Source organism: Euprymna scolopes, chromosome 9 (assembly GCF_053919585.1).
Source record: "Euprymna scolopes isolate OS-2025 chromosome 9, ASM5391958v1, whole genome shotgun sequence".
Taxonomy (NCBI): domain Eukaryota; kingdom Metazoa; phylum Mollusca; class Cephalopoda; order Sepiida; family Sepiolidae; genus Euprymna; species Euprymna scolopes.
In genome coordinates this window covers 120,072,403-120,090,037 of record NC_136490.1, presented here as the reverse complement: position 1 = coordinate 120,090,037, position 17,635 = coordinate 120,072,403, and the positions used below count along the sequence as shown (strand labels likewise).

General features: G+C 31.6%; 1 protein-coding gene and 1 pseudogene across 2 annotated transcripts in view; both read right to left on the bottom strand.

Moving 5' to 3' along the window:
• LOC145284825 (coiled-coil domain-containing protein 42 homolog) overlaps window positions 1–17,635 on the bottom strand; it is a 360,633-nt gene that overhangs the window by 28,087 nt on the left and 314,911 nt on the right. For both annotated transcript variants that reach the window (XM_080133795.1, XM_080133794.1), the window contains exons 2-3: window positions 10,588–10,693; window positions 5,532–5,636 (exon numbers count right to left, since the gene is read on the bottom strand). In XM_080133795.1, coding sequence (XP_079989921.1) covers window positions 5,532–5,636; window positions 10,588–10,689 — 207 coding nt within the window. In that variant the 5' untranslated portion in view covers window positions 10,690–10,693. The remainder of the gene's footprint in view (window positions 1–5,531; window positions 5,637–10,587; window positions 10,694–17,635) is intronic.
• On the bottom strand, window positions 8,725–8,934 carry LOC145285403 (U2 spliceosomal RNA; annotated as a pseudogene).

Here is a 17,635-nt window from a genome sequence, read left to right as displayed (position 1 = left end):
GTTTCACTCTCACTTTTCGTAAGCTGGATTGAGGGATTTCCTTTTTTTATTAATAAAATCGAGTGAAATGAGAGACGATACGTTTAAACTTAAATGGGAGACAATACGTTTAAAATAAAATGGGAGACAATACGTTTAAAATAAAATGGGAGACGATACGTTTAAAATAAAATGGGAGACAATACGTTTAAAATAAAATGGGAGAAAATGCGTTTAAACAAAAATAGCGATATAGTGTATTAGAAAAAAAAAGAAAAGAAAAAAAAACCCGGGATACACTATATGTCTAAAATAACGATATGTATGATATCACCTAGAGACTTTTCTTTCCATTTCCCACTTTTAATTATAAACATCAAAACGGGGTTTCCTGTCATGATTGCAATAATGAAATCTTGTATCCCGCATAAAATTTTGAAACATCTGTATAATTGCAAATCAGTCAAAAATAATCATAAAACAGGTTTTATGCCTAATATTTGCAGATGGATTGGCCAATTTTGTAACCCTATCTGTCATAGCAACTTTAATCGTCCCATTCATGTTCTTCCATTAAACCAGGGTACTTCTCAATTGGGAAAGAGGTCTTCAGAAACGGAGATTCTTTAGTAGAAAGGGGCTTATTCTCTTTCTGTCTGATCTACAGTAACAGTCCTATCTTTTTTTGAAATATTACTAGGGACTGAACATGGCTGAAGAAATTTGTCTTTGACTACAGTCGTTGGATCATTGGTTCACACCAATGAAAAATATATTCTGCTTAGCTGGCAACTTCTTGTTTCACATTTTCAGGTGCTTATGCCAATAAAAAGGTGCATGTTGTTCAGTTTGCTAGGCTTCAAGTAGCCAGTGAAGATAAGAATTACAAAAAGGCATTTAAAGCCTTCCTTCCTTAAGTTCTAGACCAGCAGTGTCGAAATCACAGTTAGTCAGAACACATGTGATACTAGTGGCCTCCAGCTTACACTGGACTTCCTGCGATTTAACCTGGACTATTTTTAGTGTTGAGTCAAGTAGAATATGACACTAAATGACTCTTCAGCTTATCCGACACCATAATCAAAACGGGGTTTCTTGTCATGATTGCCATAATGAAATTTTGTATCCCCCATAAAATTTTGAAATATCTATAATTGTAAATCAGTCAAAAATAATCATAAAACAATTTTTATGCCTAATATTTGCAGATGGATTGGTCAATTTTGTAACCCTATTTATCATAGGAACTTTAATCATCCCATTCCTGTTCTCATGTCTTTAAGTGTCCTCCATTAAGCCAGGGTACTTCTCAACTGGGAAAGAGGGCTTCAGAAACGGAGATTCTTAAGTTAATAGAAAGGGGCTTATTCTCTTGCTGTCTGATTTACAGTAACAATCCTCTTTTCCTGAAATATTACTAGGGATTGAACATGGCTGAAGAAGTTTGACTATATATATATATATATATATATATATATATATATATATATATATATATATATATATATATATATATATATAGTCATCCACATACAGTACTGTTTTTGTTAAAAAAAATATATCCATTTTGAATTTGGAGACAGAGACGAATCGCACAGATAAGGAAGACATTTTTTATGACATGAATAGGTTAGCCAAATTAATCATGAGTAGGTAAATAGATCTAATATCTGGAACATTTTTTGTTCTTGTATGATTTAATATACTGTTTGGTTTTAAATCCTCGAAGCAGTGTTTCATGGTAAACAACTGATGATCCCTTAAATTAACATTAGGACTATTGTGAATTCGAGAGAGAAAGTTGATGCAGTGATTGCAGGTGATTAAATGACTTACTTAATAAATAGTTTTCCTACGAATGATAAAAAATATAGAAATAAAAAAAGGTTTTTTTATAAAAGTTTTTAAAGTTCAAAAACTTCCAAGACTATATATAATGGGCAAAGACGAATGACATATTTTTAATAACATGAGAGTAGGTTAGCCAAATTAATCTGGAACATAAAAAATTAGATCTGATGTCTAGAACATTTTTCTTCTGTTTCTTTTTTATCAACACTGCTTGGGAATCATGATTTAATATACTGTTTTGTTTTTAAATCCCCCGAAACAATTTTTCTGGTAAACAACTGATGATCATAATATCAGGAGTAGTGCAAATTCTTGGAAACAAACTAATGTAGTGACTGCAAAAAATTAATTGACTTACAAGCAAAATAATTGGGACAAATTAGTTGGGATTAAATATTTTTTTTAAAATATAGTTTTAAAGGTTGACAATCTTCCAATACTATCTAACTCTCTCTCTCTCTCTCTCTCTCTATATATATATATATATATATATATATATATATATATATATGATAAAATATATTTGTAGTCATCGACATACAGTCCTGTTTCGTTGTATCACAACTCATCAGTGCCGCTAGACTAGCACCTATCCCAAGGCTAGGATCGAACCTGGAACTGTCATGATGACAGTCGGCAGTTCTACCCCTTGACCACGGAAGCGGTGCCCACAACTAATCTGTCCGAATGTCTATTTAAATAAACATCCGTCCGCCACTTGTAAAGTGCTCAAACGCTTGTTTGTAAACAAACTGCGAGCTTCGCATTTTTCAGCCAAATTAAATAGCGAGTGAGATTATTTACGACAGTGCTCAACCCAAAGAGGGGGGCTAGTATATATATATATATATATATATATATATATATATATATGTATATATAACTACTTCATTTATTCACATAAATTTAATATACGAAAGTATAGATTTATGCGTAAACTTTAAGTATTTACTTCAAAAGTGCTCAATACGTAGGTAGAGCTAGTTAGTAATTTATAGAATATATATGACGATTAAGCTACACTGAATATTCTGCGTTTCATCCAACTATAGGATTCGTCAGGCTGCTATATATATATATATATATATATATATATATATATATATATATAGTAATTTATAAAATATATATGGCGATTAAGCTACACTGAATATTCTGCGTTTCATCCAACTATAGGATTCGTCAGGCTGCCTGACGAATCCTATAGTTGGATGAAACGCAGAATATTCAGTGTAGCTTAATCGCCATATATATTTTATAAATTACTATATATATATATATATATATATATATATATATATATATATATATATATATATACTAGCAGGCCGCCCGATGTTTTCCGATCATGAAATATGCATGAATATTATATTTTGACTCATGCAAATTTCTTATTTATTATTTTGTAGCACCAATTCTCTATTGATTATCATCCAATATATAGTAATGATTTCAAAAGTTATAAAAAAATGTGACTAGAGTATTATCTGCTAGGATTGAAACCAGACCACGTAGTGTTCCAACCTTAGTCATTATTTATCTCTTCAGTATCGTCACCTTCTGACCTACAAACAGATGGATACGAAAGGTTAAAAATTGAGCCATGAACGCTTAATTTTGTATATGTACAAAACTAACAGCAGGAGTAATGTTTTATTCGACTTACCCTGCCAAGGTCAAATGTTTTGTTTTCAATTCTGACCCCTTACCAACAACTTTTGCCGGCTAAAAACCAAATTGAAAGTGTGCTGCAGGTCAAAATACTATATATATAAAATTTCAACTCTGTAGACTAAATACTCAGAGAGGAGTTTGATAGAGACTTTCTACACACACACACACACACACACACACACTCACACACACACACACACACACACACACACACACACACACACACACACACACACACACACCAACAAGGTCACTTTTATATATAGAGATAGATATGTATACAAACATATTTCCGTGTGCTAGAATATTTTAGACTAAGGTACTGTATGGAGGCATGTGAATCTTCCTCCCGGGCCATTTCATGGATTTCGATAACAATAAAAATATAGGAGTGTGAGATATTTGTTGATCATCATTCAATCCCGGGCAACGCTGGGTCTCCCTGCTATTATATATATTTATACATAAACTGAGTTTTCTTCTCGCCTGATTGATATTAAAAGCCTACTTTTTTATTTAAAAATCATTAAAACGAACTTCTTAATATACTCAGTCATGGATATGCATCTTAAATTCTATGCATTTATGCAGAATGTAGAAACTATGCATAAACAGAATTCAACATAATATTGAAATGAAACCAATCATCTAATAATAAATTATAAAAATGAATAAGTAATTAATTAATGCTCACTTTTTAAAGGAATATACAAATTAGTTAACCTTCATGAAGTCGCTTGCATACCCATGACTGAGTATATTAAGAAGTTGATTTTACTGATTTTTAAATAAAAAAAGTAAGCTTTTAATATCACTGTCAGAACGAGAAGAAAACTTATGTATATATATAATAGCAGGGAGACCCGACGTTGCCCGGGATTGAATGGTGATCAACGAATATTCCACACTCCTATATTTTTATTGTCATCGAAGTCTGTGAAATCATCCGGGAGGAAGCTTCACATGCCTCCATGCAGTAACTTAGTCCAAAATATAGGTTATTCTACATTGCACTCTAGAGAACCGACTGTTTCTCTTATAAAATTATTTTATATAAACTTCTTTCTAGTTAACAAAAAAAAATACATTAATAAATTTACGTGTGGGGTTCGAACCTACAGACCACATCATGCTAAAAACAAAAAACAAAAAAAAAAACACGTAAATTTTCAAGTAGAATTTTCACGATTTGTTGTTCTTTCATTGTGACTAAGCGACGACATGGAAAAATGGCTTTATTAAAATAAAGGTTTCGATTATCAATTATCGGTAATATTCGGGGGTATTCTGAGACAAAACTAAACTAAGATTACTCCCAGACAGAGTAAAGTTCTGTAAATTTTAAAGAAAATCTGTTCAGCCGTTTCGGATACGTTGGTGATTTAAAAGTTATAAGGTTTTTTTGACTTTACTTTTTGTATTCAATATTTTATTTTGATATTTCAATCGGTCCTCCGCCCTTGGTAAAAAAAAAAGTATTAATATATATATATATATATATATATATATATATATATATATATATATATATATATATATATATATATATATGAGTGAGAGATAGATATATATATATATATGAGTGAGAGATAGAAAGAGAGATTACATAAAGGTTATTTACAGAAAGCATTACAATGCTGGTGTTTAACATATAAACACAAACTGAAGCAATTTAAGACATATAACAGTTTAATATGTTTTGCCGTTCCCACATTTTATAAATATATTTCTTTTTTTACATTGCTGTAAGTGGAGTTCACTAGAAATTTCGTATAGCATAATATTTTAGGAAATGCACGTTTGAATTAAGGTTGAACATACATCTAACGAAAGGAAAACATATATATACATATATATATATATATATATATATATATATATATATATATATATATATATATATGTGTGTGTGTGTGTGTGTGTGTGTGTGTGTGTGTGTGTCTGTATGTGCATGCCTGTGTGTTGTGTGTGTGTTAATATGATATGATGTACATGATTATCGTGATTTCTGCTTTAAATAATTTCACCTGTAAGAACTTGTCAAATTTTTCCCGAGATTCTTTGAATTGTAATTCTTTCCGTTCTAATTCCACTCTTCGTTGTTTAAGTCTTTCCATTTTCAACTGAAATTCCTGTAAAAAACAAAAACGTAAAAAAAAACCAATCAAACCATTTTTTTTGTTTCACATTCAAAATTAACAATTGATTGAAAGAAATGGGTATTAATTTTATTATAAATATTTTTATTACTTCAATATAAAGTTAGATATGTGTATATGTTTATATATTTTTATGTACAGTATACACGTCTAAACTAATTTACAGATCGTTATGAAATTTGGAACATAGTTACTAGGTGCAATATAGGGTAATATGGCCTATATTTAGTTTAAGTTTCATAAAAACGGGGCAAAGAAGAGGTTGAAGTCATTGATGAAAATTCAGATAATACCTCTGTTTTTTTTAAATTTTAACAATAGCTATTTGACATCAATTAACAAATATGCACCAAATTTCGTTTCCAAATTTTCTGTTTCTTTGGGGTATTTTATAATGATTTTAAGAGACATTATATGGGTACAACGTTTTATTTAAAAATTCAAATATTTCAGAATTGCATTGAATTGGATTCATAGTCAGCTGACACTCATTAAGCAATGAGAAATGTTATAGTTTTAAATTACCCTTGCCCCCCTGCTCCCCCTGCCCCTTTGGCTTTATCCCTTCCAATTTTTTCTTAAAACCCCTTAAAATTAAGCACTGAATTTGAGACATTTTCTAGAATCAAAATCATGTAATGAATTTTGATCAGAATTGGAATAACAATTCTATTATTCTATTATGTTTCTGAATTTTTGGGATGAGGATTTATAATTTGTATTATTTTGATTATCTGGAATACTGTTTTCATCATAGATTTTATTACCACATCATTTCAGCTGATGTAATCTCCGACCTAAGCATTCTGTGGGCGTTCTGTTCAGCATGAAGAAAGGCAGAATCATATTATTCTAGCCCTTTTATTAAAACTGTATCGCCCCCTTACTAAAATAATAACTTTGATATAGTTCCTGGGCTGATTATTTCATTACAAACACACCGGTCAATTAACTCACATTTCATCATTTCTCATAATTATTCAATGTTCGATAATAATTTAACATAATTTTATCGCCTCTCCCCTTACTAAAATAAAAAATGTGATATTTTGCATGGGCTGATTATTTCATAAAAAAACACAACTATCAATTAACTCACATTTCATCATTTTTCATAATTCTTGGATATGGTACTAATTTCGACAATAATTTTTCATCATTAAAACTTATCATATCGCACACCTTACTAAAATAATAACTTTAATATATTGTCTGGGCTGATTTTTTCATTACAACACACCTATCAATTAACTCACATTTAAACATTTTTCATAATTCTTGGATATATTACTTATTTCGATAATAATTTTTTATCATTTTAACCGACATCATCGCCCACCTTGCTAAAATAATAACTTTAATATATTGGCTGGTCTGATTATTTAATTGTAAACACACTAATGTATTTAATCACATATTATCATTTTTCATAGTTCTTGGATATGTTACTAATTTCGACAATAATGTTCATAATTTAAACCGTTCGTATCACCCTCTCTTACTAACATAATAGCTTTAATATATTGTCTGGACTGATTATTTTATTATAAACACACCAATCAATAAACTCACAGTTTATCATTTTTCATAATTTTTGTATATGTTACTCATTTCGACCATATTGTTTTGCAATTAAAATACATCTTATCCCCCTCTCTTACTAAAATAATAACTTTGATATATTGCCTGGGCTAATTATTTCATTACGAACACACCAATCAATTAACTCACATTTCATCATTTTTCATAATTCTTGGATATGTTACCAATTTCGACAACCATTTTTTATAATTAAAAAAATACATTATGCCCTCCTACTACTAATGTAAGAACTTTGATATATTATATGGGCTTATTCTTTCATTACAAACACACCAATCAAGTAACTCACATTTCATCAGTTTTCATAATTCTTGGATATGTTACTAATTTCGGCAATAATTTTCATAACTTTAACCCACTATGTCGCTCCCCCTTACTTAAATAATAATTTTAATATATTGTCTGGCTGATTATTTCATTACAAACACATCAATCAATTCCGGGTATTCTCATAGTATATATGTTCCACCTATCTTATCCAATCCCGGGTGACGCCGCATATTCTGCTAGTATATATTTTTCACCTATCTCATTTGATCCCGGGCGACACTGGGTATTCTGCTACTATATGTTTTCCACCTATGTCATTCAATACTGGGCGACGCTTTCTGCTAGTCTATATTTGCACTTATCTCATTCTAACCTGGGACTGACTTCATGACCGCCACCTCATTATTAAAAATATACATGAAATAAAGTAATGTTTAAATCGTAAACTGTTTCAGCCATTTCTGGGACTGATTTTATATTCCCCAACCCACTTCTAAAAATATACATGAAATAATGTAATGTCTAAATAGTAAATTGTCTCAGCCCTTTCCAAGACCCACCTCACTGTTATACATTAAATAAAGTAATGTTTAATGCGTAAACGGTTTCAGCCATTTCCGGGACTGATTTCATATCCCCCACACTACTGTTAAAAATATATATGAAATAAAGTAATGTTTAATTCGTAAACGGTTCAAGTCATTTCCGGTACTGATTTAATATCCCCACCCCACTGTTTAAAATATACTTGAAATAAAATAATGTGCGAATCATAAACTGTTTCAGCAGCTTTTTGAAATTAATACATAAAAACATTAACATGGTTAGGGATTAGGCAACCATTACTTCAACATGAATTTCTGAGTGTAGTATCAGTCTCAGCATTCCAGTGACTTAAATCCCCCCTTTTTTTGGTATTGATTAATGGAGAAGAAATCCTTCATTACTGATGCAATTTTTATTTTTGTTACTGACCAGAGTGCTCCTTTTGGGGAGTTGGTTTCCCCCCAAATTTTTAACCGACCTCATGTCCAACTCTGCCCTTGTGGGGAGGCAAGTAAACAAACAAACAAAAAAATAATCAGAAGGGACATTTTCAGGGCATCTTTTAATTAATCAGAAGGGACATATCCAGGGCATTTTGTAATTGAATCAGAAATTACTTTCCCCAGTTACTTTTGTAATATTAAAACTTTGTTACATTAAATATAGTACCTATTTACAATACCTCCCCACGGGACAGATTTAGACACCAGAGTCGTTTTTTAACGTGGAGAAAAGGAACAAAAAATTGTCTGTCATAAAGGATTTATCCTCCACTGAGAGAGAAGAAATTGAAATCTAGGGTCTGAAGAACAGATACTACACTTTGATCTTGACCAAAAGGCCAAGAAGAACAAATCATTTTTATTAGCTTTGCCTCAACAGCGACACCAATTTTTTGTTTGTTTTAATGCATAACAATTAAACGACCCGGATGTAAGCGTGACACACAAAAGAACACACACGCTATCGTATTAATATATAGATTAATTAAATATATAACAGCATAATACTTTCTTCTATCTCATAGATATCAACGCATATGAATTATTGGCACTTCTGCATGTCAGTGACATGAGGCGAATGTGTGCATTTAAGTTTCAAGAATGGCCGGTAGGGGGCGTTTGTCAGCCTAGAACAAGGTCAATAACTCATACTTTTATTTTGATATATGTTTATACAATCTTACTTTGAAGAAAAAAATAAAAATCCAATCTTTCTGTACAAAAACAAATTATTCTTAAACCTCTATAAATGTTTCATGTTTTTAAAATTCTATTTTACTACATGGACAAACTAAAATTATTTTGATACATTAAAAAAACAACAAATAATTCAAAAAACAATCTATATCAATTTCATGTTTTTTACATAGTTTTTATTTTCAGTTATAAATCCCTCATGAAAAGAAGTTATATTAAAACTTTAAAATATTTTGATACATTTTTTTTATACAATAAATGTTTTGATTTTCAGATATTTTCTTGTTCTTTATTTTGTCATTTTTAAAAAATTTATTTTTGCGTTCTCGGAGACATTTGTTTATATTTGAGGTTCACAGAACGGCCGATAGAGGGCATTCAAAGAACAGGGGTCGATAACTCATCTCGGACGCCTCATGTCATTGACATGCAGAAGTGCCGAATTATTCCCTCTTTTCTATTTCGTCTGTACACATTATCCTTGTCACATGTTTCACCTCTCCCTTACTTGAGTATGTTGCACGTATCTAGGTTTCTGTGTGCGGATGGGCAGTTCATGGCTACAGCTGCTGGACTCTGATTGTGACAATTTTTATTTATGGATGCATGACAGGCAAGTATTAATATGAAGATGGTGACTATTACCCTAAGTCCAGTATCCAGTTTTCCTTTATATTGAGATATAAGAATTCTGTTCCTTTGTGATAAATTTTTGAGTGATCTCCCTTGCTTGTTGTTATTGTTGTTGTTTGTTATTTGGCTGGGAAAACAAAAATAGCAGTTTGGACAAAGGGATATGTGCCTCCCATGACTGGATTTATGTAACGAGTAAACTAACAGTTGTGGTTGCCTCAAGTCAAGTATCCAGTTTATTATTGCTGCATTCTGAAAGCAGTTTTGATAATCGAAATGAATAAATGTGAAATTTGGGCCCATTTCTTGCACGGATACTAAAATCAAAATGAATTCAAATTTACTTCCTTTACCTCCTAGAAGGTAGCACAGAAGGACAAGCATGGGTGTTTAAAACTAATGCACTGAAATTAGCACTCGCTGGTGTACAAAAACTGCCTGAGTAACCCCATTTGCATTTTTGATTTTAATGCATATTCGATTAATAATAAATAAAATAATTAAAAATATGTAAGTTACGTAGAGGTGATAAACAAATACACACATACACAGAAATGCAATAAGTTTTCACTTAATGTATCTGCATATAAGAGCAATTAAAAATTTTGTATAATTAAAAAGAAAAATTAAATCTTTTTGAATGTTGACATAGGAAAACCAAAAATGAAGCTAACCTCTTTTTTCGTTGCCAAAGCCTGCTTCACCTCAGAGAACTCTCGCCTTCTCTCCAAGAGGCGAATCGCTGAAGGGAGGTGGTCTTCCTTCTGTTCCGGCATTTGGCTGGAAATTAAAAAAGAAAAGTAAAGAAAATGCTTTAAAGGGCTAAAAAAAAAAAAAAAAGATGTAAAATCAGTAAAAGATGTGAGCCTGCAAAATGTAAGTGTTTTCTGAGAATCTAATAGTTTTGCTGAGGATCTAATGGTTTTGCTGAGAATCTAATGGTTTTGCTGAGAATCTAACAGCTTTGCTGAGAATCTAATGGTTTTGATGAGAATCTAATGGTTTTGCTGAGAATCTAACAGTTTTGCTGAGAATCTCACAGTTTGACTGAGAATTACACGTTAATCTCACTCTAACAGTCTAAGAAAATTTCTTAGGGTAAATATTAAAGATTAACTGTCTCCACACGGCGTTACTCGGGAGTGTCTTACTTTCATTTACGTTTATACTTTACACTACTTATTGTTTTCTAAATTATACGGGGTGACCCCCCCCCGAAAAACGGGCCCCAAATCTAATTAGGCTCCGTTTCTTAGTGTTTTGTTCGAATGAAATGAAACTTTGGTTATAACTAGTTTATTATATTCAAAACATAACATCAAAACACTAGGGTATTTGGCCTTTTTTTCTCCGTTCTACAGCATATGTTCTAGATGGCCTCCATTTAGCTCCATGCATTTCTTGAGGCGCAGCACGAAGTTGTCCATGACGTTCTTACAGACCAAATTGGTAATGGCTCTCATCTCCTCCCTAATGGCTTCCTTGAGTTTCGTGATGGTTCTGGATTTCCCTGCGTAGACTCTGTCCTTAAGATAGCCCCAAAGAAAAAAATCTGGGGGGCTTAGGTCCAGACTATGGGGTGCCCACTCAAAATCAGTCTTGAGACTGATCACTCAGCCTCCGAAGTTCTCTTTCAGCTAATCTCGGGACAGGTTTGAGGTGTGAGAAATTGCTTTGTCCTGCTGGAACCAGAACTTGCTCATGAGCGACGGGTAGATGGTCTGGAGCTCACTCTTAAAGGTTTTGAGGACCTCCACATACCGCTCCTTGGTGATTGTCACTGCTGCGTCAAATTCTTCGATGAAGATTGGTCCGATGATGCCTCTGGCCGAGATTGCAGACCACACCATGCACTTAAGAGAGTGCAGGGGCTTGGTGGCTACTTCATTGGTTCTGGAGGACCCCCAGAAGACATTTATCTTGGAGCTCACCTTTCCATCAAGATGGAAGTCAGATTCATCTGAAGTCCAAAGGAGGTTAAGGAAACTTGGTGTCTCCTCGATCTTCTCGAGCATCTTGACTGCCACACCCCTCCTCTGCTTCTTGTTTGAGGCTGTAAGCGTCTGCAGCGTCTGTATTCTGTATGGGTAAGCCCTGATATTGTTCACCAGCACTCTCCTGCAAGTCTCACGGGACATACCGAGGGACTGACTTTGCTTACGCACAGAGCGTTTCGGACTCTGCTGGAGAGACTCTCTCACTCTTTCGACCAGCTCGGCTGTTCGCTTCTTGGGACGTCCCGAGTGGCTTGGATCATTCTCTCTGGCAGCGTTGAGGTTCTTCACGGTCCCATACTTTTCGAAGGGTCCACCCAGTTCTGAATTCTGCTTTTGGTTGGAGCCTTTTCACATTCAAACTAATGCATGAAACTGTCCTGGGTTTTCTTAAACGAGCCTGTTTTGTGGTAAAATTTAACACAGTGTATTATTTGTCCCAGCTCTCACTGGGGTCTTTGTGTACTCACTGTCGTTGATTCTGCCATGTCCTGTAAAATAAGGGCAATCGGTGAATAAATAATGGAAATATCACATAAAGTGTACAGTTTTGAAAGTTAAATTTAATTATTATGACATCGTTTGATTATTAAATTATTAAATTGTAATAAAACTATGAGATTTATTTTTATTAAAGTAACGTTGTTTAGATTTCTATCAAATTATTAAATTTAAAATTTACAGACACACAAGAATTTGCTAAACATTTTAACGCTAAAGATGGCTTTCTATCCAACAAAATTTGAAGGCTTTTAAATTCCTTTCAAATTTGAAAGGCTGACAAAGTAATTAATTATTTTACAACTATTGCAGTCTTGTATCTGTTCTGGTGCGACACTTCACCCTTTCTGTCCTCAGTCAGTGGAGGAGAAATCCTTCATGACAGACAATTTTTATTTTTGTTCTTCCTATCCAGAGTGCTCCGTTTTGGAAGCCGGATTTTCCCCACATTAAAAACCAACCTTGTGTCTGACTCTGCGCGCGTGGGGAGGCAAGTAAATAGGAACTATAAACAAAAGTTTTAATGGATGTAATTTTATAATTAAATTATATTGTCAATAGTATTTTTAAATAGTTATTATTGGTACTTTCTGCTGTTGCATTTTTGGGATTCCAACAAATAATTGACAAATGCTAAAATGTAAGTCACATAGATAAAAGAAACATATACAGAGGGACATGCGAAGTGTTCACACAATATACATGTACATATCTAAATCTATATCTATATCTATCTATCTATCTATCTATCTATATATATATATATATATATATATATATATATATATATATATAGTAATTTATGAAATATATATGGCGATTAAGCTACACTGAATATTCCGCGTTTCATCCACTCTAGGACTCTTCAGGCTTATGCGCATAAGCCTGAAGAGTCCTAGAGTGGATGAAACGCGGAATATTCAGTGTAGCTTAATCGCCATATATATTTCATAAATTACTAACTAGCTCTACCTACATATTGAGCACTTTTGAAGTAAATACTTAAAGTTTACGCATAAATCTATACTTTCGTATATTAATTTTATGTGAGTAAATTAAGTAGTTATATATATGTATATATATATATATATATATATATATATATATATATATATATATATATTAAGCCCCCCTCTTTGGGTTGAGCACTGTTGCAAATCTATTTTCACCCGATACTTTGTTTGGCTATTAGGTGAAGCTCACTGTCCATTTGTTTGTAAACAAAGTAGCAGTTTGAGCACTGTGAAGCGATGGGCAAGTGCTTATTTAATAGGCACGTGATGAGAGACATTTGCGGACAGCCGACTCGTGGTCTTGTAGGTAGAGCTGCCGACTGTCAACTCGATGGTTGTAGGTTCGAGCGACGGCTGGGGAAAGGTGCTTGTCTAGCCACACTGATGAGTTGTGATACAACGAAACAGTACTGCATGTGGATGAATATATATATATATATATATTTATATATATATATATGAGATCAAACAGTTAATAAAACATGTTAAAAAACACTTTGAAAAATTGTTAAAAACATATTTAATCTGAAAAGGAAACAATTGATAAGTGGATAGTCCTTAATCCGCAGAGTTTCGAAGAAATATTTTTCTTCTCATCAGAGGGTAGGAATTAGCAAAATGCAGGATCGGATTTTGCATGCAAAAGTATTTGATGAAACAACAAGTAAGTCAAAGATCTTACTTGATAACAAAAAAGTGAAGCAGAGGGAATATGGTGAAGAAGAAGGTGATTACACGTGAATTTATTTTATGTATATATATATATATATATATATATATATATATATATATGTATATATATATATATATGTATATATATATGTGAGTCAATGCTTGCTTGTGTATTTTAGAAATTAATATGTTAACATTTAATACATTCAAATAAATCATAAGGCTCGAATTTTTCTAGACACTCTTTACATTTTTCTTCGATGGACGGAAATCTGGCATCAAAAGAGATAATTATCAGTTAGGCCCATAAAATAACTGAAATATATCAGAACATGAAAAATTTTTTTTATTTTAATAGATTTTCTTCGTTCCATAAAACAAATATAAAATTAAGCAAAGAATATCTTAGTGAAGAATGTACATAAAAATGTTTCAAAATTTAAATAATTGTTTCATCAGTATTTTTAAGATTTAAAGCTACTCATCCGGAAATTGACTCAAAGTCATAGCAGCATCTTCCGGCAGTTTACTCTAAGCTTCCTGATAAACAGCCAGAAAAAGTCATCGCAATTAATCCATCAGCAGATGCAATTAAACCATCGGCAGACAAAATTGTCCATAGGAAAAAAACAAAAAAAATTCTTTTTTAATATTATTTTTGAAAAATAAATTGTTTTCTATCATAATTATTTCCATGAAAAAAAATTGTTTTCATTCATAGCTATTTCCATATTTTTGACTTAAAATTATTTCTTTGAAACATTTGTTGAAAAATAATTTTATTTAATATACTTTTCTTGAAAAAAAAATGGTTCCATATAATTAAATTTATGGTAAGTCTCATCTTCTTATGCTAAAGTTTTATTTTCAGGATTTGTGATTTATCATCTTGCAGTGTTCGTGTCGGCTATTTTCTGGCAACTTTTCTTGCTACTTACCGTAAACTGCTGAAAGATGCCGGCACAACCTTGAGTCAGGATTTTTGTTAGCAATGCATGTTTGCCCTCTTGGATCTGTTCTACTGACGTCACTCGTCTACACAGGCGAGATAACGCTATTCTTGTAGAGTTATTTCCCTTGATTTCCTCTTGTAGCAGAAAAATTTATAATTTTATAATGATTCATTTTCTTTACAATTTATTTAATGTATTTATTTGCTTCCCCACCAAAGCAAATTAGGCACAAGTCCGTTTTTAATGTGGGGTAAAAACCAGCTCCCCTAAAAGTAGGCAAAAAGAGGCCATTCTGGTTACCAAAAATAATAATTGTCCCAGTATAGAGAGTTTCCCCTCCATTAAGTGCAGCATCTGCAGAACAGATACTACACCCTGATCCCGGCCCGAAGGCCAAGAACAACAGAGAAAAAAAGGAAGCCTCTTTTCTATTTATTTAAGCGTCCATTCAATTTCATAACCATTTATATAATTTATTCTTAGTTATTATATTAAAAAGAATATTTTACTTTCAATATTAATCATTTCTGTAACAATGTTTCTGTAAATAAACATATTAATTAAAAAAAAAAAATCAATTTACTCATTATCTTATTTAGTAAATTAAAAAAAAAAAATTTCAATATTAATCATTTCTGTAACAATGTTTCTGTAAATAAACATATTTATTAAAAAAACAAAAAATCAATTTACTCATTATCTTATTTATTAAATTTAAAAAAAAATTTCAATATTAATCATTTCTGTAACAATGTTTCTGTAAATAAACATATTTATTAAAAAAACAAAAAATCAATTTACTCATTATCTTATTTATTAAATTAAAAAAAGAATTTCAATATTAATCATTTCTGTAACAATGTTTCTGTAAATAAACATATTAATTAAAAAAAAAAAATCAATTTACTCATTATCTTATTTATTATATTAAAAAAAAAAATTTCAATATTAATCATTTCTGTAACAATGTTTCTGTAAATAAACATATTTATTAAAAAAACAAAAAATCAATTTACTCATTATCTTATTTATTAAATGAAAAAAAAAATTTTCAATATTAATCATTTCTGTAACAATGTTTCTGTAAATAAACATATTAATAAAAAAAAAATCAATTTACTCATTATCTTATTTATTATATTAAAAAAAAAAATTTCAATATTAATCATTTCTGTAACAATGTTTCTGTAAATAAACATATTTATTAAAAAAACAAAAAATCAATTTACTCATTATCTTATTTATTAAATTAAAAAAAAAATTTCAATATTAATTATTTCTGTAAAAATCTGTTTATGGATAGAGTTATGTTTTGACCTAGATTTTTGGCAGGGTCTTTAAATTAACTAACATCGTTTGCTTCAGAGGAGTTTCAGAACCATAACACATTTGGATTGTATGCGAAATCGTCAAACATTCTTTATTATTCTTACAAACTATATTTGCTTCTTATATCCCCCAGAAAAGTTCTTTGCAAGCAAATCTTCACTGGACCATGGGTCGGCTCTCACTATAGACTTTTACTACATGTGTTCCCATTATCGATTAAACCAAACCTTTCAACAAACTTGGCTAGCTCAACCTCCCTTAAAGTAACTAAATTGATGTCAGACGATATGAACACATGACTGACATAAGGAAAACTTACAACAGAATCGTCAAACTGAGACCTGCCACCTGATCAAGCAGTTGGAGTAGAGGATTAAGGACGCTCATCCATGGACAGGTTTAATGAATGGTCAGTTATTGAAAACAAGTAAAAAAATTTATCTCAGTTTCTTCAACATGTGCAGCCAGCATGCAAGGAACCAACTTCTCTCAGTCTTGAAGCAACCGGAGGGTACTGCTGAATAGGAGGAGCTTAATCTCCTTCAACATAAACGAAGCTGAGAGAAATCAAAAGAAGGAACTTGAGACTTTGATCTTATCAATTATGATTGGTTGATCATGTCAGCCATCATCATAATAACTATGACAACACACTAGTGTTAGGACAATTAATTGGAATCAGGAATCAGAGATTCAAAACTTTTGTGGGTATCAGAATCAGTATCGGAATCGGAAAAAATTGTATCTCCTTTCTGATGCCAAAAATAATTCCTTTAATTATCATTTTTTTATTTGATTTTGTTTAAAACAAAATCTTCCACAGTTGGTAGTAATAAAAGAATAATAAATATTCATTGATTTTAAGTTATTAGTAAAATCTATAGATCATCCCCCACACATAAGTGCAGTTTTACGTTTGTGAAAATATATGCACGTTTAACATGTGTCTTTAAGGTAATCAAAAAAAAAAAAATAACAACTTTATTGTTAAGTATATAGAGATTTATAAAGAATCAAAATTGGAATCATTAATTGTACTGGAATTTAGTACAGAATTGTTAATTGTATCGGAATCAGGGAAAATATTGGAATCGACCCATCGCTACAACACACGCACACACACACACACACACACACACACACACACACACACACACACACACACACACACACACACACACAATGCCTTCATGCCTAATGTTTTTAAGAAAATAATGGTCTTAGCAATGCCATCAAGTGCAGATTTTGCCACACAAATGT